The 26,470-nt window shown below is 27.0% G+C and overlaps 1 protein-coding gene across 1 annotated transcript; it reads right to left on the reverse strand.

Moving 5' to 3' along the window:
* Positions 1 to 868: 868 nt before the first annotated feature.
* Positions 869 to 26,424, reverse strand: LOC107453645 (splicing factor 3a subunit 3 noi). Its single transcript, XM_016070539.3, has 17 exons — positions 26,065 to 26,424; positions 25,875 to 25,922; positions 23,287 to 23,339; positions 20,746 to 20,851; positions 18,616 to 18,691; positions 16,482 to 16,573; positions 15,763 to 15,845; positions 15,608 to 15,680; positions 12,539 to 12,604; positions 12,121 to 12,189; positions 10,627 to 10,694; positions 7,983 to 8,163; positions 7,055 to 7,219; positions 5,972 to 6,082; positions 4,656 to 4,746; positions 4,518 to 4,573; positions 869 to 1,044 (listed from the first exon to the last, which is right to left on the reverse strand). The coding sequence occupies exons 1-17, from the start codon at positions 26,158 to 26,160 to the stop codon at positions 967 to 969; spliced, it is 1,512 nt and encodes a 503-aa protein (XP_015926025.1). The 5' UTR covers positions 26,161 to 26,424; the 3' UTR covers positions 869 to 966.
* Between the last annotated feature and the right edge of the window lie 46 nt (positions 26,425 to 26,470).

Below are 26,470 nucleotides of genomic sequence, written 5' to 3' on the forward strand. Positions count from 1 at the left end.
TAGCATGGAGTAGGTATATTTTTTGTCTGGGGCTCAAAATTATAGGTATTATTTTTTTTAACTTTTAAATTACTATCAAATTTTCAAAGTCTATTTTCTAATGTATTTTCAAAATTTATATTGAGTTATTTGTTCTTAAATGCCAAAAACTTGTCAGTTTTCTGATAAAATATTAGTTTTCTAGTAGCACATATGCAAACAAACTAAAATTAAAGTTATAGTTTTACTGCTGAATAAGCTATTCAATAATTTATAAAAATTTGGTATAGTTATGTGTCCCTTTTCTTGTAAAAAAGATGCAGGGTTACAATGCTAAATTTTACAGAGTGTGGTTACTGAATCCGTTTTCATTCTCTTTTGCATCCCCAATCAAGAAGATTTTAATCATAACTTCAAATGCTACTGAAGTAAGATTCTAGCCATAATAGTTGAACCCAATCCAGAAGACAAGGGAACTCCAGATCAAGAATTTGACTGCATGGAGGACTTTTTGATGGAACTAACCCGAAATGTGTTACATGGAGAGGAAAACTTCCCAGGGTTAGCCTGATGGCAAAGGGGACTTTAACCCATGATCCTTCTACCACTGAGGGTATTTTACTTCGGCACTATGGTCGGTATTTACCTGAAATAATCTAAATTCTCTATAAACTATTTAAACTGGAAAATAAAAACGTAAAAATTTATTTGAATGTTGAGCTTCAACAAAAATAACTGATTTTATTTATTTATAGATTCATTATCAGATGGGAAAATTGCAACCTGATTTAACTCGATATTGAAGTAAAAGTTTTGATCGGTTTGTTCATACAGCTAGAACCAATAAATAATAAATTCTTAAAACATGATTAGCTAATAAATATCTCAATAAAATAATGTAAAAATTTAATTGAAATGAACATTGTACAATATTTCATAAGATGAGAAAGGCTTTTATTTCCAGCCTAACCTTCAAAATAATGAAATTTATAATAATCCTTGGCGTTTTAAATCTTCATAGGTTTTCTTATTTACAACATTTCCTTGGGTATCTTCATACTCTTCCTGAAATATTAATTTTAACTATAAGCAACTATGAATGCATTACATTGTCATAAAATATATTACTCCGTAGTCTTAGAGTTTGTTCAGACACGAACAAAATTTTATTAATAGGACACTGAATGAAAATTTTTGTAGTATTACTTGCAATAACCAGTATGCATTTAAAAAATTCTACAATTATTGTAATATTGATTAGTATTAATCATTTTTAGAGACAACCCTATAACTCTGTTACTGTATTTGTAGAAAATAATAAATAAGCATGTGGCCTAAAAAGTTTGAATCCTGTGGATTAGTTATATGCCTGAGCAATGAATAATAAATTAACAGTCATTAAGTTTAAAATAGCACTTTTAATTACACCTAGTAGTGGAGAAATTTAGTAAAGATACTTGATATCTGCACAAAAAAGGCGAGTGGGTAACCATTTGAAGTTTACTAGGCATATGATGAATCAAAAGATTTTCAGAAAGATAATTTTTTTTTGCCAAAATAATGTTTGTTGTACAAAGGTTGGACATAATAATGGAAACACTTTTATACTAACTTGTTTCAGTCATCCAGTTCCCCATACATGTGAGTAAAGTTTAAAACGAGGTTTGGGAGACCAGCAATGAAAATTTATTTTTTAACATCCTATGCCCAAAAATACAGAGATAAACTTGTAACTCATGCCAATTATGTTGATTATCACATGAAATAATGGCACAAAATTTCGTAAATCTAGCTTAAATATTCATGCAGGGTGCATAGCGTTTTTAAAAAGTGCTTCATTTTCTATCTTTTTAGATGTTTTTGAATTGTATAAATTTTATGTTAATAAATTAAGAAATTTAAACGATAGAAAAAAAATTAAAACTTATTACTGCACTAATTATGATTTTTCTTTTGGAAAGTGATTAAAAAGTGCTTATTTTTTGTTGATAAATCTGGTTACGCACATTTTTTTACTATAACAACAGAAATATTCAACAAAATTATAATTGTAAGTTTTTATTAATAATAAAAACATTTCAAAATTTAAAGAAAGGCCTTCAAAATTGCGCAAGATATGAGTATTGAAAGTAATATTTTCATATTGTGCATGTGCAGAAAACAGTTAAAAATTCTTTTGTTTTTTTTCTTCATAATTTTGTTTAAAATCATATTTAGTAACTTATGAAGAAAAAAAGTTTGATTTAAATTTTTTCAAAATAGTTTTCATTAATTTGGAAAGAAAACTTTATTGAAAATGGCATCGGCATTATGCAGGACCATGCTCTATTAAATTATGTCTTTATTTCCTAATACCATTACATTTTGTTGTCTGGATCATCATTTTAGGGTATTATCATTTCTTATGAATTTTTTTTTAAATGTTTCAGTATGAAAGAATTACTTTAAATACTCATATCTTGCACAATTTTCTTTTTCAATGAAAAAATCACTCTAAAAATTTTGCAGTTATAGTAAGGCAAAAATATTAGTTTTTTATAGAAATGTCCATATTTCCAAGAATATTTAAGCTAGGTTCACAATTTTTTTTTCATATAATAATAAACGTGATTAAGTTACAAGCTTATCGTTGTATTATTTGACATAGGGTGCTCAGTCTTTTTCATTCATAATTTATTGCTGGTTCTTGAAACCTCTAAAGTTTTAAAATAATTCTCCTAAATGTTTCCATTATTTTGTTCAACATTGTTATAGATCAACATAGTTGTACATTGTTATAGACCAAGGTAGGTGAAGTGCCACAGGTGTTTCTAATAGCAGGTTGGCTATGTCAAATATATTTTCTTGTAAATTACCATTCACAAAATGAAAGAATAGAAAAACTTTTTTTTAAGGTTTGAATTTCATAAAATATCCAACATTAGCAAACTAACAAATTTAGAAGATAATTCAAAATTAATGTTATCTATCTAGAATATAACATGTTGCACCTCGAAACAATTTTCCTTAATTTTATTTTTCCTGAATTGATATAATTAGCTCATAAATAATTACATTAATAGGGGAAGTATAATGTATTTTTCCTAAAATTTCCAATTAGTTTGATTTACAGTCAAACCCCGCTATAGTGAACACTGTTTATAGTGAACTCCTGGATATAGTGAACGAAATGTTCGGTCCCGTGCCTTGCTATACACGTATAATGTTACTTTTTGTGGATATAGTGAACAAAAAAAGTTCATTATATCCAACTTCCTGTCTTCGACTGATTTTTTTCTTCATTTTTTTGTAATAATTTTGAAATTTCTACTTCAAAATAAATACATATACCGATGTTTAAAAACATCTATAGAGGGGAATGTAGCAATAAGCATTTTTTCTTGTTTGCTTCTTTTATCTCACTTTCCTATCCCTAAACAAACCTAGCAGATGATGCACCTGTAAGGTGTCAGTGGGATCAATATGTATTTTCTATCAGAGGGTAGGACACTAATATGTGTTGATAAGGCCCTCTTTTAAACTCCTTTTTGCTCTCAGTTTAGTTAAAAATAAGCCTGCAAACAAGTGTCTCAAGTTTAATGATGGCGACCGGTAAACGTAAAATGTTCTCCATTGATGATAAAATGGACATAATCAGAAAAATTGAAAATGAATGCAATAAAGTGGATATTTGCAGGGAATACTAACTATCCAAATCTGCAGTTTGTAACAAATGGAAAAATAGGCAATTAATAATTTCTGCTCATGAAAAAAAATTTAGATGGCAGAAAAAAGTTGAGAAAAGCAGATCACAAGGATGTTGAAGAAGTATTACTGAAGTGGTTCACCATTCGAAGGAGCCGCAATTTTCCAGTCTTTGGACAAATGTCGATGAATTTTCTAAGCGATTTTATGAGACTTCTTTTGTGTGCTCGAATGGCAGGTTAGACGGGTTTAAAAAGCGGAATAACAGAAATTCAGGAAAAATTANTTTTTTTTTTTTTTTTTTTTTTTTTTTTTTTTTTTTTTTTTTTTTTTTTTTTTTTTTTTTTTTTTTGCACGTAAGACAAGGAGTAATGAAAACTAACACATTTTTCAGTCATTTATTTTAATAATGTGTAATAAAAGTGAGGAGTTTGGGAACCATTAGTTAAATTGCCTGCGTAACGGATATAGTGAACTGAAATTTCGGGTCTCTTGAAGGTTCACTATAGCGGGGTTTGACTGTGTTACATTTTGCATAACAAATTAATAAGTTGAGATTAGTTTAAGACAGCACTCTCTCTTTCAAAAAAGTAGGCATTTGCAAAGATAAGAAATCTGAATATAATTACACAAGTGCTTTTTTTTATAATAATAAATATCTTCCTTTTTCCATGTGTCTGATTTTAATTTAATTATAGAATAGAGTCCACTAGGAGAAAGACTAAACAAGATATGCATAAAAAAAAGTTTATAAAATCTTGAAAGTTCCCATGTGCATAGGCAATGTATGTGAGCAGAAAAACATTTTAAGCCAAAGAAAACCACAAAAAAGAAAGCATTAAGAAAAGACTTACTTCATTGCTTGGCAAAAATCGCTCTTTTTGCTTCTGCTCCTTTAACTTTTGCCACACTAAAATAGATAAGACATTTTATTATAGCAAAAGTAAGAAAAGACTTTTATACAAAACTCTTTAAATAAAACATGTACTTACATCCAAGAGCATCTTCTATCTGAGTGACATTAGCAAAATGAGCTGTGTTTGGAATTCCCAAGCATCTCATACCGTGTGCGTGCCTCCATTCCTATGAGAAGATTTTATTAATTACTCAGGCACGCTAATAGATCCTATCTTAATAGATAGGTAAGAAATACTATAGTGTGTATAAAGCTATAAACTAAGTACACTGACTTGGTTTTTTTTTTCCCACCAAAAAAGGTAACAGGCATTTAAACGACTAAAGTACATAATCTCAGTTATGCTAATTATTGACTGAGTCATTTTTAACAATATACCCGGCTATACAAAATATTACAACTAGGAAATTGTTTTAAAATGCAGTAATATGCAATATTAAATCAAGAAAACCTAGAAACAGATTTAAAAAAAAAAAAAAAAAATTCCTTATTTTTGAAATTTTATTAAACCTACTGTTAGAGTACCTGTGAATAAATAAAAAAACTACTTATAAATTATTTGACAAATGGTTCATTAATATATATTAAGTTCGTATTGCAGTGTGGAAAAACATTTAAATTTTGCATATACATACCTGCCAACTTTTGCGCATTTGGCGTAAAATTTTATTTCTATATTTAATGTGGTAGTAAAATGTATGCTTTCTATATATTTCTTCCATTTATAAATTTAGTTTAAAATCTTTTTGACCACCACTGTTTTTAAAAAATTTAAACATATATATTGGTATAAAATACTGTTGTGTTTGTCCATATAAACCTTATACAAAAACAGCACATGTTTCTGCCTAGAATTGCAATTTAAATTCGAATATACTACCACTTTGGAAAACAATCCTCGAAAGGATTAATTTGGCAGGTATGCATATATATATCATATTTTCAATTCCAAGTAAATCAAATAAATAAAAGCAATTAGAATAATTGGAAACTTAAGTTTATTTCTCATATGCTATTCAATAAATTAAAGCCCTAAGTTTTAGCAATTTGTAGGAACTAAGTAGATTACAAGAAAAACTTGTTGCAAAACAAGTTTTTCTTGTAATCTACTTAGCAACAAGAGCTAAGTAGATTAGCTAGTAGATTAGTTGCATTCTCTTGTTGCAAAACAAGAGAATGCAACAAACTAAGATCTGCGTAAGAAGCTAATGATCATAAATTTGAACTCCTGTTTGTTCCTCTATCAAATAATATACGATAAAATTTATAAACATAAAAGAACATTTTCTCAACCCATTGATCAACAGATTGTTGCATCTAGTTAAACTTTAAATTACCAGCTTAAAAGTTTGATATAAAACGTAATTAAATATGTTATAGAAAAATTCTTACAGCAAAATGTCTCTGGAATGCTTTAGGGCCTTTATATGTGAAATTACCACATATTTCACAGCTGTATGTTATATTCAATCCATGTAACTTGTATAACCAATAAGGGATAGGCTAAAAAATAAAATCACTAAAATAAATATTCCATATATAACAGAAATTAAAATAGAATAAAAAATATATTATACATATATAATAGAATAAAAATTATGTAATACAAAATACTTAATGTATTATATATTTATGTGTGGAACAAATATAAAATGATTACACACAAACTGCAGTTAAGAGAACTGACTTAATCTAAAAATTATTTTCAACAGAAATCAAGAAAATAAAATCATTCTAAGCAGACAAACTTTTAACTAATTGTTGATTTTTTTCTTCTGTTAAATCTGGAAGTTTTTTCTTTTCTGTGTTCCTTTGGTGTTCAATAGAGAAACAGCACAGCGATAAAAAATAAAAAAAAATTACAAATTCTCTTAAATGACTTGACAGTTTAAAACTGACACATATTCGGAATAAATATTACACCTGACAGTTTTCCCTGCCTGCAGAACTGATTTTTTAAAAATTTGTTATTCAGTAAAGCGAACAAATTTTCTTAAGTGGCTTCAGAGTTCAAAACTAATACATAATCTGCAGAATAGGTCAAAAATGTTTTGTTTTTTTAAGCTGACATTAAACAATTTCAACTCTTTTTTTCCAACTGCAAAAATCTTGGAAGCTGAAAAAGCTTCTACGAAATTAAAAAACAATTATGAATAAAAAGAGATATGTTCATTATTTTACTTTAATTACATAAATTTTGCACCAGAAATAATTTTTTAAAAAAATAATTTAATATTTGTCTGATATAATATAGATAACATAACTAAAATCTAATTTGTAGCCACAACTACCAAACTGAATAGTCTGAATCTAATGTGAGTGTGTCAACAAAAATTACACATAGATTTTTTTTTTTAAAATATACTATCTTCAATTTCACAGTACAATTCTATTTACAAAGATATTCTCATATGATAAACTATATGTGAAGGTAAATAGTATTATTAGAATAAATAACAAATTGAAAAGGCATACTTTTCCATCCCAGCCAAGAGGTAGATTCTTAGGATTGTAAATGACATCATTGTCATCTTCATCATCAGAATCTGATTCAGACGCTTCATTATCCGATTCTTCTCTTTCACCAACAGTTCTGGCTTGTTTTCTTTGAACATTTTCTTTAGTCGCTTGTCGCTGTTCCTACAAAAGAATTATATAGCATTTATAAATAACCCAATTTCGCATCCTTTTTTTAAAAAAAAAAAATATGTATATATTTCTGCAAAAATATAATTTGGATTTTTATTAATTTTTAAAAGAAATTATCACATTTTAGTAGTTTTAGTTAGAGGAGGAATTACTGATATTAAGCACAAAAAATAATCTTTAAATAAAAGAATAATAAAGGAGTTGGAAATTAATTTTTTCACTCAAATCATAAATGGAAAAAAAAAATTTTTTTGTTTGTTCTGAAATATCCTGTAAATATGTACTTCACACATTCACCAAAATTTTTACGAGACAATAATTGTAGAAATAATTACTTTTATAATACAGAAGTAGGAAAACATATATCTTTTAACATTTTTTATTATTTTTTACACACAAAACTCAAAAGATATGTGAAAGAATAAAAATACTTTTCAAAAACAAGAATACTCTACCCAAGGTTAAGAATACTTTTTTATAAATACTGAACCTTGTTAAAATCTATAAAAACTAATTACTTCTAAAAAACAATATAATTTAGTAAATTTTCCAAACACAATTAGAGGATACTAGCCTAATAATTATGTACAATGGAAACTACGTAACTTTAGAAATGTTCCCTTCCAAAACTATTGTAAAAGTTTACATTTAAAAAAGTGATTTAAAAAGGTATCTCTTTAAAAAAAAATGAAGTGGTACAAACAAAGCACATTTTAAAACATGTATACTAAGCTTAGCAGAAAATTTGACTTACTGAGAGAATTTCAACAAATCTGTACAGCTGAGCTTCAAGTAAAGCAATATCTTTTTGTTTTTCAACATCTTTAGTACGTCCAGCTTTACCTGGTTTAGATTTAGCAAACATAGTTTGATCCAATTCTTTCAGACTTTTTCCTTTTGTTTTAAAGAGTCTTTGAGCCCTTTCTTCGAGAGTACTGATAAAAAATGAGAGAGAGATATAAAGATAATTATTAAATAAATCAAAAGTGAATTATGTGCATAAATTTAAAAAGCCCAGTTTTAAAGCTGAAAAATGATATGCGACAATATGATAATGAATATATACTGGAAATTGTTTGTTGTAGATTAAAGTCACAAATATGTTAAAAATAAACTGTATCTTTAAACCATAACAATCTAATATCAAAAATAATTTAAAAATAAATCAAGGGAGATTGATTCAGTGGCCAAAAATACAATAAGTTTCTAAGTCTTAAAAATTTTGTCTTAACTTAAAAAAGTTAGTCTTAAACTTAAAAAAGCAATAAAAAAACACTAATTTGATTTGAGGAATTATAAAAAAATTTCTATAACAATGGATTTTAACAACAAAAAAAATGTGAAAAAATTAATTTTAAATTTCAGTATTCAGTATTAAAAGGCAAAAATATTTTGAATTTCAAACTATAAAATCTAACATTCTAATATATTCCATTAATAATGCTTGTAAAATTATGATTTTTTTTAAAACTTTTTTCGTTTGATCGAGTCAATTCAAATATTTGAATTTATAATTTAAAATGACATGGTAGAGAAGGAGGTAAAAATTTGCAACTTTAAAGTTAAAACTTTTTTGACCACTATTAAATAAAAATATTACAGCTAAAGAATTACTAAAATTTTTTTGCATTAATTGCATGTTAATTTTTTTATCACTTAAATAGTTCCATAATTAGAGAAATACACAATAACTCAAAAAATTAAGATTGCATCTTATTTCAGTATTGAAGTGTCTTTTTACATGACTACTAACACAGATAAGAAAATATCCAGATTTTTTGAAATACAAGTTTTATGATAACTATTGCATAATATACTAAATATTTAACATATAGGGAGATTTAGGGATTCTTATTATCATCAAAATACAAAAACTTAATCATTCTAATAACATTAGATAATCAGCAATATTTTGTATTTATGATCGGCATTAAATGAACTAGAAATGTTTTATAATTATGTTAATTCATAATTTTTAATAGTAATTTATTATTGACAGTTAAAAAAATTTTTTAAATTAATTTAAAAAAGGTGTTCTGAATAAAAATAAACTAAAAATTTTAGAACAAAAAAAAGCTTCCAACTGATTACTAAATATGAGGCTAGCTTCATTATGAATAAGCATTACTTAAGTATTAAAGCAAGCAATAAATTCTATTTCAATCGGGATTATGTTAGAAAACTTACTCAATTTTATTAAGTTTTCTAAAATATACAAAAAACATAAGAATTTTTACTAAGCCATTAGATCAGGAGAAACGGGCAAAATCCAATAGTCTGCTGGTTAATCCAGTAGAGTTGGCAGGTATGTTGTTAATATAATGCCACTAAAAATCAATGNTAAAACATTTTAACTTGGGCAAAAAAAAATTTCAGCGGAAATTAGCGGGAAAAATGGAAAAATCTGAAAAAAAGCGGAAATCCGCGAATCCGCGGAAGAATCTCATCCCTGAATTTGAAACTCTAAAATCTGACATTCAAATATATTCCATTAACAATACTTGTAAACTGGAAATTTAAAATTTATGATTGTTTTTTTTTTAAAAAACTTTATTCTTTAGATTGAGTCATTCAAATATTGGAATTCATCATTTAAAATGACATGGTGAAGAAGGAGGTAAAAATTTGTAACTTCAAAGTTAAAACTTTTTTGACCACTATTAAATAAAAATATTACAGCTAAAGCATTACTAAACATTTTTTTACATTAATTGCATGTTAATTTTTTCATCACTTAAATAGTTCCATAATTAGAGAAATACACAATAACTCAAAAAATTAAGATTGCATCTTATTTCAGTATTGAAGTGTCTTTTTACATGACTGCTAACATAGATAAGAAAAAATCCAGATTTTTCAATTTACAAGTTCTATGATAACTATTGCATAATATACTAAATATATTTAACATATAGGGAAATTTAGGGATTCTTATTGCTATCAAAATACGAAAACTTAATACTTCTAATAACATTAGATAATTTGCAAAATTTTGTATTTATGATCAACATTAAATGAACTTGAAATGATTTATAATTATGTTAATTCATAATTTTTAATAGTAATTTTTTATTGACAGTTAAAAAATAAATTTTTTCTTTTATTTAAAAAAGGTGTTCTGAATAAAAAATAAACTAAAAATTTTAGAACAAATAAAGCTTCAAACTGATTAATAAGTATGAGGCTAGCTTCATTATGAATTAGCATTACTTCAATATTAAAGCAAGCAATAAATTCTATTTCAATCGGGACTTTTTTTTAAAAACATACTAAATCTTCTAAAATATACAAAAAACAAGAAATCAATGGCAACTGAAGAGCATTTCAAATGTCTGCATATAATGGTAAAACATAAAAAACATTTAAAAAAAAATTAGTCAATTAAGGCTACCACTTACCCGCCACATTTTAAACCTAAAGCCATAAGAGCAGATTTCAATCTATCTAATCCCAGAGATGCCAATTCCTGAAATATAAATACATAAAAATACAGCATCGTACAAAAGAAGAAGAAAAATATTTTTATTGATTCTAAGATCCTGTAAAAAAAAAGTCTTAAGCCTAAAATAGAGCAATAATTATAATCTTTAGATACACAAAGAAAAATTATCTTATTAGGAGTAATTATCACTCATTCTGTTAGTTCTGTTTTTGATACATTTTTAACTTGTCAACATTAATAATCATTTTTTCAGACGGAGCTATATTTAACAATATAATTACCACTGAAACATATTTAATTTTAATTTTTTTGGGGGAAACAAATATTGAATTGAAAAATGACACACGAAGATCAAACTGAAAACAAAAGATTATTGATAAATAAAATGAAAAAGAAATTATAAAATAGATATTGCAATCCATGCTAGGAGGTCATTGTAGAAATGATGGAATGGAAGAGAGAAATACTCATATGTGTTTGTTACGATTGACCACGATGTAGTACTTTGAACTGACCACTTGTTTTATGATACTAAAACTTTAAATTTATGATGGTGCTCTTTAAGACATTAACATTTGAAGAAAAGTTTAAAATATTTTCAGAAGTAGATCAGGGAGTAAAGCAAGTTGATACAGCTAAAAGGTATACAATTTTTCAGTCTACTACAATTTTATTTTTAAACAGATGTTTACAAAAAATGTAAAAAAATCATCAGAAAAGAATATATTTAAAAAAAATTAAGACAACAATTTGACCTAATATGGTTTTTATTAATATAAAATGTATTCATACATAGTAAACAAAAATACTGCATCAAGTAAAAAAGAAAAAGAACGAGAAAATATAACAATAGATGTGAAAAAATAACAATAATTTACTATAGAAGTAACTTACTAAGAATCTTAAAGGGGTAGTCAATATTATTCCCACCAAAAATCTCAAAAAATGAAAGTTTGGGGCAACTTTGATTACATAGGAAGAAATTATGGCAGCTGACTGATGCACATTATAGAAACTGTTGTAAAGGACTTCCACAAAAAGTATAGTTCAACATTTTTTGCAAACTACTTCAGACTTTCTTTTCATACTCAGGCATAGTATACTTTTAACCAATGGAAAGCTTAGTAATCTCATATTAAGGTTTAGTTGGTATAAGAACAGTTGTTTTAAAAAAGAACTAATTTTTCACAACAGTGTCGTATAAAACCAAAAGCTTTCTGCAATACAACACGGTGGTGTAACATCTTATAACATTTATGTAAAACAAAACACCGTGCATTAAAATTATACAATAACACTATTTCAAAGAAATTTGGAATTTTCCCCACTTTTTTCAAAAATAATTTCTTTCCCTAAATTATTATTCAGTGAGTCAGTTATTCAATATAATAATAATAACTAGGGAATAAAACAAAGATCAGATTTACAATTAATTTATAATGAAACATACCTCAGATGAAGTAAATGCAGACAAATCTAAATGGGCACCAGCATGGGTCAATGCACTCTCAGTCTCTTTCTGAAGAAAAAAAATTAAAGTATTACAAATAAAATATTAATTGAGGCAATAAAGCAATTGAAAAATTAAATTATTGATTCATGCAGAAATATATTATGCGATTTATATAATTGAATTTTAAAGCTATTAAAAGACAAATGAAGTGAATACATAAATAAAAAATGTCTATCATTAATTATCATAAGAAAAAAATCACTAGCGAAAAATGCAGAATTTTAATTATCCTAAATAACGTCAAATAAAGCAATATTATTTAGACATAAGACTTCATATGTTCTTAAAAAAAAATTAACAGTAAAAAAATTATATTTGTTACTTAACAATTTTTTTGACTTGACTTATTACTTACTTGCCAACCAGGAAAAGCACCTTGTTCCCACTGTTTATCAAATTCAATAATAACTGAATCCATTTCCTATTTCAAATAATATAAAGAAAGATAAAATAGAAGTAAGGCAAGACAATAAAATAAGTACACAAATTAAATTATTTCACTGTAAAGAAATTAAAGATGAAGACTTGATATCAAGATGCAATATAACGAATGCTTCAAGGTTAGAGTTTTTAGTTAAACAGAAAAGAGAAACAATCAGAAGAAAACACTTAATTTATGTTGGTAGCATACAATAGGTTTCGATCTTTTCCGATACAGTATGACCTCGAAATTCTGTAAAGTTTAAAAGATCGGATAATTTTTTTTTAACTCAGGACGAATAAAAATGATCAAAATCAATTTTAAACTAGAAAAAGGAATCAAAATTTATGTGTCATAATAATGCAGTTTTAAAAAATTTAATCTGTAAACCACATAGAAATACATAGCAACTACTGCTGAAAAAGTTGCTGATAAAACCACTTGAATTCGTAGGAGATAAAGTACGTAAAAATTTGATTCTCAAATATGCAACTTAATTTCATTTGCCTTTGTAGTACTACAGTATCATTAGATCAAAAGTTATTCAGAGTCTTCCGTTTTTTTCCCCCTGCACTGTCTTCTCCTTCCAGTTTATTTCCTTATGTTTGATCATAATATTTGCATTTGCCAAAAAATATATTGCTTTCAGGAACTTCAACAAAATGTTTCTACTAACTTGGTTTTTTCTCCGATTACACTTTCTTAATAAAAAAAAACTAATTTATCGATATACAGGGCAATTCAAAACGAATATAGCAATTACAAACGGCTATAACTATTTAATAAAAAAGAATTTATGAATAAAATTTACACAACTTCAACATTCCATGTTAATCTGATTGACAAATTATTTTTCATTAAACAGGGTGCGTAGCCAGATTTTTCATTAAAAAATAAGCATTAAGCACTCAAAACATATTTTTAATCACTTTCCAACAAACAAAAAAAATCATAACTAGAATCTGTGCAGTAACAAAAATTATTTTTTTCTATCATTTTAATCAAAACATTTAAAATTCAATCTATCATTATACCCCAATATATATATCAAAATACATCTATTATTTAAAATTCAAAAACATTCTCAAAAACTTCACAATCATGCTAAAATAACTAGTTTCTGATAAATATTGCAGAGAAAATTATAAAAATCATGAATTTTTTGTGGTTTAGAACGACAATCGATACGACAAAGAAAAAATCTCTTCTTGTAAGATAAAAATTAAGCACTTTTTACAAACCCCAAGTAAAAACAGCACCTGTAAGGGCTTTTAAAAAACGTAAATCAAAAATAAGCACCTTTAAGCACTTTTTAAAAATACTATGCACCCTGTTAAATAGTTATAGCCGTTTGCAATCACAATATTCAATTTGAATTACCCTGTATTAAGAAAATAAGTGTAAAGGTACATGGATCAGCAAGCTGCCAAGTGTAAACATGTGGACAGCTATGCAACAAATAAAGTTAAACATATGGATGACAGTTTAAGTTAGTTATTATGACACCATTATTCCTGACAGAACAGAAAGATTTCTTTTTATCCCAGTTTAACTTTGTTTACAAGAGGTAATTATATCTCTTTATAGCTGCAGCAGCCAATACAGTGGGACCATTTTTTTCCCCTCTCTGTCACTACTTCATTATTTGTTTATCAAACAACAAGATAAATGGGTGATTTTTTTTGCGAGTGCTCTTTTATTATGAAATAGGATGAATTGACTTGTTATGAGTTGCAAGTAAACAATAGGATAAATCTAGTGTGAAAAACAATCAAACTTAATTATGTGAATTACAACCTGTATATATAACCTGTAGTTTTTGTTTAAATGGTGCAGAAATTGCCTAGTAAATTAAAATATTGATAAAACTAGGTTCAGGGTATCTGCTACATTTTAGATTTTCAAATTCATGACTTTCCATAAGTAATTCCAAGAATTTTTCATGACTTAACGAAGTAACTATTTTCTCCGACAAAAACACAACACTAAATTTAAAAAAGCATTTATAATAACATTCATTGAAATGATAGGTATAACCAAAACTGTTATATTCTACATCTTCATCTTTACAGATTTTAAATTTAAAAAACAAAGTTTAGAAAGAGTTGAAGCAGTAAAATAGCTGAAAAAAATACAAAAGCAAATAATTTTTTTCTGCAGAATTATAGTCTAAAGATACTTTTCTTGCTCATACGAAAGGAAAGAAATACTCCTGATTTTTCTGTTCTCATTTAGGAATAAAAAAATTCGCCAATGGCCTTCAGCTAAAATTTTAAATTTATAAAATAAAAATAATAACACAAATTCTGAAATCACAGAAGTTTAAAAGATAATTCACTCCAGAAATGATGTTTTTTCTTTCCTTTTTTGAAAGAACACCATAATTTTTAAAGAACAAGATAAAAACATTTTATATTTTAATCAAATATGACTGTGAGTGGGAATTTTGTTACAAATTCAGATATTCGGAACACTATTGAATTGGGGGGAGGGGGTAAATTCCATTTTATAAATTAGATCTTTTGGCGACCTAAATCCATGACTTTTCATGATTTTTTTTAAAAAATAGTTAAAATCATGACATTTCAAGACAAATTTTGTTCAATACCGAAAATCATGACTTTCCAGGTGCGCGGATACCCTGCATGTTCCATAAAAGAGGAATGAAAAAAAAATCTTTTTTTTTGACATTTATTAAAATTTTTTGGAAAAACATGGAAAAATTTTCCCATCAAATTAATAAAATTTTCTGGAAAAATTTTCTTACCTACATCACTAATGGTGCTATGGTTGGTTAATTGGTTAAACTTCCAAAGAAAAGCTAAAGATAACAGAAATGAGCTTTTATGTAACTTTACAGGAAATCTCAAATACCCTCTAACATTACATCAAACTATGAAATTTAAAAACAATGCAACAAACAACGATTCAAAGAAGTGGCAGCAGAAAAATTACGACTCAAACTGTTTCTATTACAATAAGATATTTTTTAATGACACTTACGTCACTTAAATCAAGTAAGGGCTTTACACGATGACAGTAATCTTCAAGATATTCAAGTAAACTTTCAATATACCTAAAAACATTCAACATTTTATTAAATTAATTCTATTTGAAATTTTAATAAATTTATTTCAAATTGAATGGTATTTACATACTTCTTATATTCTGTATTTTTCCTCTCTTTTGGTATATCAAAGAGTTGATCAAATATCGACAAATATGTCATATAGTCAACTTTCTAGAAAAAGGAGAAAAAAAATTTAGAAAATAAACATTATTTATATTATATAAGGAAAGAACAAAAGATAAAAAAAACAATTGAGGTGCAAAGGTTAGCTAACTTTCAAGGTATTAGTAACTAAATCTTTACAAGAAATTCTTTTTTCTGCTCAAGAAATAATACAATTACAAAAAACAAAAATTAAAATTGCACTAAACATTTTGAAAGTTATTCCCTAACATAAATTGATCATACAACTAACTTTTCCATAGTGAGATTATGGTTGCAATAATTTGTGATAAATTATCAAGATAATGTCTATTTTTACATATATGGTAGCTGATACAATAATGAGAATTGTCCGCATCAATAAAATATAAATGACAGTATTTTAAAAGCTTTTTTAATTAACATCTTAATATAAAATTTTTAAAAATATGGAAGCAAAATAAATGACATACCAATAATAATTATTGGCCGACAAAGGAATAAATAGTACTTTTATTTCATGTGTGATCAATAAAACTATATTGTGAAAACATTTCAAGGTTTCAAACAAATAAAACAGTATTTTTCAAAGATTTTTTTAAATGGAATATGTCTTTAAATAGAAAAGAAGTGCAAATAAAAAATAAACGTAAAGGTGATACAAACCTCCACTCCTCGAATATTTAAAAACTTCTCATAACATTCATGCAGGTCAAGAAATTTACCATAACCCTCCTCATCTTTAAATTCTGCCATGTCTAAATAAAATATATAAAGAAAACTAAAACATAAGCTTATGTAAAACAATTTCTTAAAGGTAATGTTTATAAAAAGAAAAACAAGTTTGTATATATATAGCATATGAGCACCAGAAAACATTTATTAGTGATAGAAGAATAAAGATATATAAATAACTTATATCTGCATGCCTTTAATATTTTTATTACTTTTAAAAAATTAAATTTTTATTCATTTCAAAAATTTTAAACATTACCAATAATTGTTTAATAGTTAAGTACAATTAATACCCAATTATACTTAATGAATATACCAATAACAAGTAATTAATTCAAATGAATTTAGGAAAAAAAATATCAAATACATGAACTTACATTAAAATTTATTAAAGTGGTTTTGATAAACTTTTCATTTTGCAGTATAATTACGACAGAAAGAAATAAACAAGCATGCAAAATTGTTTGCATATTTTTATTTAGAAATTTTAAGTGTAGCTCATTCAACAAAGAGAATTTTCAATTTCTTAATTTTTCTAATAATCATAAAATGTCTTTTAATTGTAACAATATAAGATGAAACAATTGTGACAGTTTGTGTGAAAATTTCTATTTTGGCTTTTATTTATATAAAAACTGAAATCATTATACAAGAATCAAATCAATAATATGAGGAATAGAAGAAAATCTTATTTACATAACTATTTATACAAATCTAACAATCTTACTATAAATAATGAAATTAACATAATTTTCAGAGATCTTGCATAATTAAAATAAAGTTAAGATCACAACAATGAATTTTATAGTGAAAACTAGACACTCATGAAAAAGTTTCAGTGCAGAATAAGGATGGTACATGGGTGAATTCCAGCTAGTCAGTCATCTTGTGGCATGATTTAATAATAAAGTTAGAAAAGAAAAGTGTAATACATTTCAGATTATAGCAGACTCCATATTAAAAGTTGTAATCAAATTTATAAGCAAATTTAATTTAGATAAATTGAAAAAGAAATATAATTTTGACTATTTTATTTATTAATTTTAAATTAAATATTCTGTGGGCCAGGATAGCCTGGTTGGTAGGGAGCTGGGCTCACATTCGTTGGAACGGAGTTCAAATCCAGCCAGCTGAAGAAAACTCCCCATGTAGCAAATGGTGACATGTTAAATCTGTCGGGTCACAAAGTCTTCCAGGCTCCCATAAAAAAATTATACGTCTGGGGATACTGAATTTGAGATTGATCGTTCTCTGGTTCAGGTCAAAATTACTATCTGTGGGTGAATGAATGGGTCCGTCCTATAAATAGGTGTGGCAGAAGTCTAATTCTTGGTTGTAGATGGCGCCACTGGAAAACAAGAGTAATAGTACCCCAGTGCCTTAATCACCTACGACAACAATAAATTAAATATATTTGTTACAGTAGAATAACTTTATAGTAGCAAACCTTGAAACACTAAGCTTCACATTTTATAGAATTTTCTGTAGTATAGATCATTTTATATAGCTTTATATTTATCAACTATATATAGCAGCAATATTAGTCTGGAAGGGAACAATCATAAAAATCTTTAAAATGATTCTTATAAGCATAAACTTAAAATACAAAAATATGAACTTGATTATTTATTATTCACAGATAAAAGAAATTTAAATTTTCTAGAGCATTAAAATAAATTTATTATTTTTGGTTTGCTTAGCTTATAAAATTGTAACCTTTTAGCATTGCAAAAAGTTAAGTTTTCTTGCTTAGACAGAAATTTCTGAGTTTCAATTTTCATTGCTTACAACTTTAAAAGTTAATGTGGTTTAAGGAGAATTGCAGTTTATAGAATTGTGTTATATAAATCTGCTACTGTATTTTAATTCTAAGACTTGTTTGCTTATTTTTGGGGTCTAGGCACTTAAAATCTATGTAATAAAAAATTATTTGAATCATTATGCAACAATTGAAACATATAACACCGAAACTTTGCGCTGTACAGCATCTTAAATCAATATATAAGAAATCACAAATGAGAGGCATTTTAATTTTTAACTTTTAGAACATTTAAGAATGTCTCACTCTCTGGAACATTATCTTCAGTAGTCTCTCTTAATTTATTGATTTCATCAAATTCTACTGACATGGGAACTTGAATCTGTAAAAATAATCTATCAATTAAAGATTAGAAAACTATTATGCCACATACAAATAAAAACTGAAAAAGAGACAGTAAAAACTATCTTTATTACTGGAATAACAAAATACAAATATATTTACAGTATTAGCATTAATGTGAAATTTTTGCAGCATAAAAAGTTACATTATTTTGAATATTAAGTAAAAAATTAAAAAAAAATTAGCCTAGTTATGGAAATGCATCTCAGAATAGTTACTGAGAAATAGTAAAACAATATTTACTGTTAAATAAATTGTGTATCATTTTATCTTACTATACTTTGTCTGCAATAAACTTAAAATTTAATTCTCATTTTAAAAACCATAATTTCAGGGTAAAGCACAAAAATTTAAAAATTGTGGTCAATTCAGTATTTTTTGTGAGCATCACTTTAATTTTGAGCTGAGGTGAGTGCGTACTTTTTTTTTTCCAAATGAATTACCAAAGTTAATATATACTAAAAAGTAACCAGTAAATAAGTATCATTAAAATTAATAAATTACAATCTACCTATGAATTAATATTATTAAGTTTCTAAGATATTTTCTCTACTTAAAAAATGCATTTAGTATAGTACTTAATATTATATTTCATATTATATTGTTCAAAACATATGATTACAGAAAAAAATAGTGATTCTGAAAACCACAGTATTTTTAAACAGTTAATATAACAAAGAAAATTTGCTTTTAGATATATAAAATTTTTTTCAGATTTTTTCAAACAGATAGGAAAAGCAGAAAATAGTATTCGTTTTAGCTTCTTAGAAAAGTAGTTAGCAAAACTGAAATCATTTTTGCACATAGTGGTTCAATTATAGAAATTATTTAAAACGAATAACAGTGGCAAGTTTTACCACTTCTCTGTTTTAGCTATATAATGAGTCCTGCAGAAGTTATTTTGTTCTATATATCCCAATAGCGCTTTTTAAAAACAAAGTACTTGAAGGAAATCATTCTTATTTTTCATTGAGCGCCCTTTTTGACCTCTCAGTAAAAATAAACAAACATTGCCTCTTTATTCATATTCCATTTTTTAAAAATTAATTCACTATTTAAATAATAATTATACAATAGTAAAAATATCTGTCTTTATAGGTTTACTTCTGCTTGCTATTTTATTACAGATATTTTTTTGTCAGGATTATTCTCAACTGGTTAAATTTTTATAAGTTTAACTTTTTTCAGGGATATTTCGATGAATTTTTCAAGTGATTTTAAAATTATCCTTTAAATACCTATTTCTTTTTAAAGGCATCTTTAAGTTTTTTTTCTCATTATTTTCAGTTTAAATTAAAGAAAAAAAGCTTTTGAGTAGTTTATCAATAATCATTTTTTTAGTTTAGTTTTTTTGAAGAAAAAAAATTTGCACAATGATTGTTTTTTTAGCATGCCTGCCTGTAATTATTTTTTTATAAACTACAAATTTTTCTCTTGTTTTTAAAATGAGAATTACTTTTTGAAATATACACATAAAATAGTATAAGAGGATAATTTAAAAATTGCTGAGGATTGAATTCAGTTATTACATAATATTGCACATTTTGGCAATTTTTAAGGTGTTAAGTGTGTCTTCTTTCAAAACTCAAATTACCCTTTTCGTGAGGAAGCGCCCTGCTTTTTTTTTCATTCCTAAGGAGAACTCTGCAACCACCAAATGTTTTTTTTACTCATGTTTTAATATTACTGTTTTTTGTTATAGGTATATATTACTTTTTTTAAAGAGTGCACAATTTTTAGTATGATATACTGACAAATAATTAAATAGTAATATCCAACAACAGAAATTTACCTAATTCATTGTCAGACAGAGCACCAGATTTTGTATGCAGATGTGACAAATATGCCTCACAAATTTATAATTTTAATTTGAAGATATGTTTAGTAATATTTAAACATTTTAAAAATTATATTTTTTAAAATTAAAAACTGTTATTGGAGGAAAAAAAAACTTTATTTAATTTCCTAGTTCATAATATTTAATAGTAAAATAGAATTTTAAATTGAGCTTTGAAATAATAAAAAAGAACAAACCTCATGAGGGTGTTTTCGATAAAATTCTCTTATCTCCCTGAGGCGAGAATAAAACTCAGCAAATTCATTTGGTCCTGATAACGAAGCAATTTCATCTTTTCTTAAACTAAAGAGAGAAAGGTTTACTTAAAAAAATTATTCCACTAATAATACATTACATAAATAAAAATAAATAAAAACAATAGAGGAGAACTGATTTGTTATTCATCTGCACTCAATGTTTGGAAATTCATTTCATTGCCAACCACATTTAGCACATTTTTATTCGACGCACTTTCGTCAGAGGCCGAAAACAGAATAAAATTTGCAATTAATTAATTTAAAAGTTCATTTGTACTACGTTCATTTTCCAACAACACAAAACATGCATTTCATAAATAAATAAAAAATAGTAGAGCTATATCAAATGTCATCTCCCAGGCAACAGTTTTATTATTCTCCTACAAATTTCATAAAAATATAACATAAAAATACACTCAGGAAACTATTATTAAAAAACACTAAACATGTAAACATGTTTTGTTACCACTCTGCTGCAAACTCAAAAAATTTAGGAATTCATAAACACAAAACAATTATTTAAGAACACTAAACATATGTATCTTAAAAAAGATACAATATATTAAATTAAAAGATACGATAAAGATATAGTTTATTTCATAACCATCAATGAACAGCCGACTAAATTTTGGGTTCACGACTACAAAGGTTCAACTCCGTAGCCTTGTAATTTTGAGCCCAATCCAGAAGAAAAGAGAATTCCTGGATCAAGTATTGGGTGAATTTTGCCTTCATGGAGGACTTTTTGATGGATTTTCATTTGTGTTACATAGAGAGGAAAACCTTCCAAGGTTAGCCTGGTGGCAAGGGGTACTCTAAACCATGATCCATCTATCACTGAGAATGTTTTACATCAGCACTGTGGTCGAAAGCGAGCCAGGTAGGGTGAGTAGCCAAATTTTCAACAAAAATAAGCACCTTTATGCATTAAAAAATATTTTTTAGCACTTTAAAAAAAATTCATAATTAGGATCTGCACCCTAATAAGAATTTTTTCTTGCTCCTCTGAACCCACGTGAATATACGAAATTAGTGAATGATCCCCAGGTCAAGTTCGATTGGCTTACCAGTGACGAAGACAATGGCCTTCACCAATGATGAAATTAACAAGAGAAATAAAATTTTCTTTCGCTATTAAAGAAAAACATTTGCAATATTTAGTAGGTCTCCATAATCTCCAAAAATTCAAGATTTTTCGCTTCTAATGCAGAGGTCGGAAACAGAAAATCCGTTGCAAAATGCACACGAGAACGCAAGAATCCTTCTAACCAAATCCAGCTCAGTACACACATATGCGGACCTGCAAGCATTTCATCAAATATGTTAAATGATTGGCGCTTTTACATGCTACAGACCAATGGTATGCTGAAATGGATTGTGTTTGCATGAATTATGAAAATATTGAATGTACCTTTGCGAAAACCTCTATTTTTGCATAGTTCATGCATCGACATGGTGAAGAAAAACATGTCATGTGGTAAAAGGAAAATTAAGTACTTTATAAAATCACCCAATAATAAAAGCACCTTTAAGGAATTTTATTAAAAAAAAAATGCAAATAAGCACCATTAAGCATTGTTTAAAAAAGCTATGCACAAAGTTTCAAATTAAATCAGCAGCCATATTAAATCTTTTTACACTTAACAAATCGTAATACAGCAATGGATTATACTTCTAGCTAAAAAAGTTAGTTTTTCCCCTATGTACTAAAATTTTGCTCAGAAGAAATTTATCTCGGCAGCATAGATAGATAGAAAAGAACATCCAAGCTTATCCTTAACACAACATCCTTAATCACAAAAAAAAAAAAAAAAAATCAGTGTAGCAAATTGAAGACCAATCTATATCCAGCAATCACACTTAAACTAGGGATGAAAAAAATAAAACAGAGAAGATATTAAGTCAAAACCTTTGCTCTTTCCACTCTCTCAATCATCTGTGTGAATACAAGTACAACCCAAACCATAAACTAGCAGTGATCGCAGATGCTGGTGAGAAAAAAAATTCAGTAAAAGCGAGCGCAAGGGGATATCAAATCAAATAAGTTTTTACATGATTTTAACACAAAATTTCAATCTATAAAAATTTAAGGGGTCATTGGAAAATTCACATTCTACATATAACATGAACACTTGTGCTTCACATTTGAAATTAGGACAAATACAAATCAGGGGTCTGTCCAGGCCGAATTTACTACCGTTTAGCGGTACCTTCACAAATTCAACTTCAGGAAAAACGGTAGTTTCACAAAATACTTTTTCTTAAAATTTTATTTTTGTATCCCTTAAGAAACGATAAATCCATATTTTTGTGTTGATTTTTTAATATAATTTTTCATAAATTATGTCTAAATTTTCACAAAATAGGTACCTCTTAGAAAAACCTAGACAGACCCCTGCGAATGTTAAGATGGTTATTTTATAACCCTATTTTTCAATGACTAGTATATACTAAAAAATAATGTAGCAAAAATAATTTTACCCATCTTTGTCTTCATACAGCTCCTTTAAATTGTAGGTGCAATCCATGGATCTCTGAAAATAACATACTGAGTTTAAATCGTCTAAATAGAAAAATTGAGTTTTAAACTAATTTGGACAATGGTGTTAATAAAAATATAACAATACAGAAATAAATTTGCAAGAAAAATACACACAAATAAAATACAATGCTTAAGCACAGCTTTAAGTTAACTTCAGTATTATGCATAATGTAGTAAATGTCAATAATAATTACATAATTAAATGCATTTATTTAAATTTACTGGTTTCATTTAATACATACAGGGCCGGATTAGCCTATAGGCACACTAGGCATGAGCCTAGGGCCTACGAAAAACTTGGGAGAAAAAATTTTTTTTAAAAAAATCAAACGTAGTGGAATCAGAAAAACAGTTTTGTTTTTCTGATTCCACTGCATTTGATTTTTTTTTCTTTTCACGATAAATTTCGCACTCAATAAATTCTTTTTATTCATAAATNCCTTACCATAATTTTGGAAATAATCATTAGTGTATAACTTCATCGTTTTTTCTTCTTTTTAAGATTATTTCCCCCAAAAAATTTTTTATAGTTGGGTTTAACAATAAAAAAACGGCTTTTTGTAACGATTCAGAAAACCGGAAAAATTAGTTATCCGGAATAGCGATGGTCCCGATCATTCCGGATAATCGGTTCCCTACTGTATAAGTTAATTTAGGAATTGTAATTATTTTTAAAAAATATATATGAGAATTTTGTATTTTTTAAACTTGTTTTTCTTGTCTAAACTTATTCTTTTAAATTGGTTCTTATTCTTTATTCATTATTATTTTATTGGTTCTTATTCTTTTAAATGTTATATTTCTACCATTTTTTTTCTCTCTAAAGTTAGGAGTTCCTTTCTTTTTTCTCTTACTTTATGCATTACACTCGTCGGTATTGCAGATAAAGTTCGATAAACAAATTCGTAAATTAAAATCCATATTAATAAAAGTGTAAAAAAAAAAATATGCAAGAAAATTTCAGCATATACAGTAGAGCGCCGATTATCCGAACTGCTCGGGACCGAACGTGGTTCGGATAATGAAATGTTCGGATAATTGGAAAGTTGTTTAAAACCTAGTTTAAATGATTATTATTTATGCACCAACTTCCCTTCACACTTTTCTAGGCTTAGGACTGGCAGTACTATCTAAAATAGCTCTGGCGAGTTTAAGACTTTTTTTTCCCAATTTTTAAATATATTTTTTTAAACTTTTTTTTTCAATTTGAATCGTTTTTATCATATTTCGGCTTTTTATAATTTTTTTTGTCAATTACTGATTTTACCACATTTTTCTTTATTTTCCATTGCAAAAGATATCCAGCAAAGACTTTTGTTTCAAAGAACATGCTCTTTTTCGTGCAGCCATATCCCTTATTCTTTTTAAATAAATCAACTGAATTGGATCAACATCATTTTGACGTTCTAGGCAATTCATTGCAATATCTATTGAATTGCATGCTTCTTATGAGAAGGTCCACAATCTTGAACTTGATCACGTACTTCTTCCTCTTAATCTGAGGAGTTCCGATTTGATTCAAAATTTCAGAAACAATTTCATGATCATTTAAAATGTGAAATTCTGAGTCGTTTTCAGTGTCTCGACACCAGTCTTCTATTTCTTCTGCTGTATAACATGGCACATTTTCACCCGAAAGATCTAACGATTCACAAACTGCAGTTTCGTTTGTTTTTCTGATAAGAATTTTATTCCAAGATTTAAGATTCCAAGCACTGTAATCACTAATCATTACCATGAGTGACAACTACCCATCCCCCAATTGTAGAATTTCGGCACTTATCTATTCATGAACACATTCCGCTTTCCAACAATTGTAGATTGTCAAAATGAAGCTCGCATTCCTTGATGATAATTTTCAGGTGAAGAGGGCTAAAGGGGTATGTAGGTTTAACTGTATAACAATGCATGTATGTATGTCTACTATAAGAAAACTGCTTTAAATTAAATATGGTCTTCAGATGTAGTGGATATTATTTATTCCTCTAAATTTAAAAAAATTGTCAATAAGTTAAAAAAAATTCTGAACTTAAAAAAGAGAAGACGAAAAAAAAAAGCGAATTCGGACATAGTTCGGATAATTGGACGTTCGGATAATCGGCGCTCTACTGTATTTTGAAAAGAGGGGAGGAGTGGGGGAAGGAGGGGAGGGCCCAAAAACGGCTATGCCTAGGGCCTACGAAAGGTATAATCCGGCTCTGAATACATAAGATTAATTTTTAATAATACAACTGTAAAAAAAATAATAGATAAAAATAATATAGTAGAAACTTTGGTTAGATATTTTAACAGCACTAAATATGAATACATCATAACATTCAGCCAAATGTTCGGCCAAGTATTTTTTAGAAAGCTAATTTTTGACAAAATTTATTTGGAATTTCAATAGATGAAATAGAGATTAATTTAAAATAGTATTGAAATTATACATCTGATATAGTTTTAACACATACTTATAAAGCGTTTCGGTTACTAGGGGGAAAAAATATATTTTTCCAACCCTGAATATAACTGAAAATTTACTTACATTAAGAAGAAGCCTTAAACGATGATCCGAATTGATCTGTTCCCGATTCTGAAAAGTATAATACAATTTTAAAAATTACGATAAATGACCAAGTTTATAGACAGAAAATATAAAGTAAAAGGTTTAAGAAAAGATACATTTGAGATTTCATTAATTTTATTTACTGGTAGAAACACGAATTATTGCTTACAGAACTTTTCTTGTGTAAACTTTCTTTGACCATTGTGTCAACAAGCCTCTCTCTTTCTTCATGATATCGTCTTTGTTGTTCAAGAAGAGTTTCCATTTTCAACGTCTTCTAAAATTCTTTTACTTAAAAGATAATCGGAATAAATTTTATACCATTTTTTAGGTAATTATTACTCTTTCATTTGTTGTTTACGGTTTATGCCGACATTCTATGTATAAAGTTACAGTGAGTTATAGAATAAGCGGAAAAGGCACAGTGAGACATTTTCAACTGTTTCGATTTTTGAGTTGAATCCATTGTATAATGATCAAGTATTTTTAAGAACGAAAACGGTTCGATTGAGCTATCCAGCTTGGGTAATATTATTTTTCTGTAACAAGATTTAGATACTGTAAGCAAAAGTAGA

This window comes from Parasteatoda tepidariorum, chromosome 9, assembly GCF_043381705.1.
Source record: "Parasteatoda tepidariorum isolate YZ-2023 chromosome 9, CAS_Ptep_4.0, whole genome shotgun sequence".
NCBI lineage: Eukaryota > Metazoa > Arthropoda > Arachnida > Araneae > Theridiidae > Parasteatoda > Parasteatoda tepidariorum.

What these genes read in the sequence shown, in the direction of transcription:
- LOC107453645 (XM_016070539.3), bottom strand. Translation starts at nt 26,160, where the DNA reads ATGGAAACTCTTCTTGAACAACAAAGACGATATCATGAAGAAAGAGAG. An exon ending in AAAAATACAGAATATAAGAA is followed by an intron (nt 15,681 to 15,762) that starts GTATGTAAATAC and finishes GAATGTTTTTAG; the next exon opens with GTATATTGAAAGTTTACTTG. An exon ending in GATAGAAGATGCTCTTGGAT is followed by an intron (nt 4,574 to 4,655) that starts GTAAGTACATGT and finishes TATCTATTTTAG; the next exon opens with TGTGGCAAAAGTTAAAGGAG.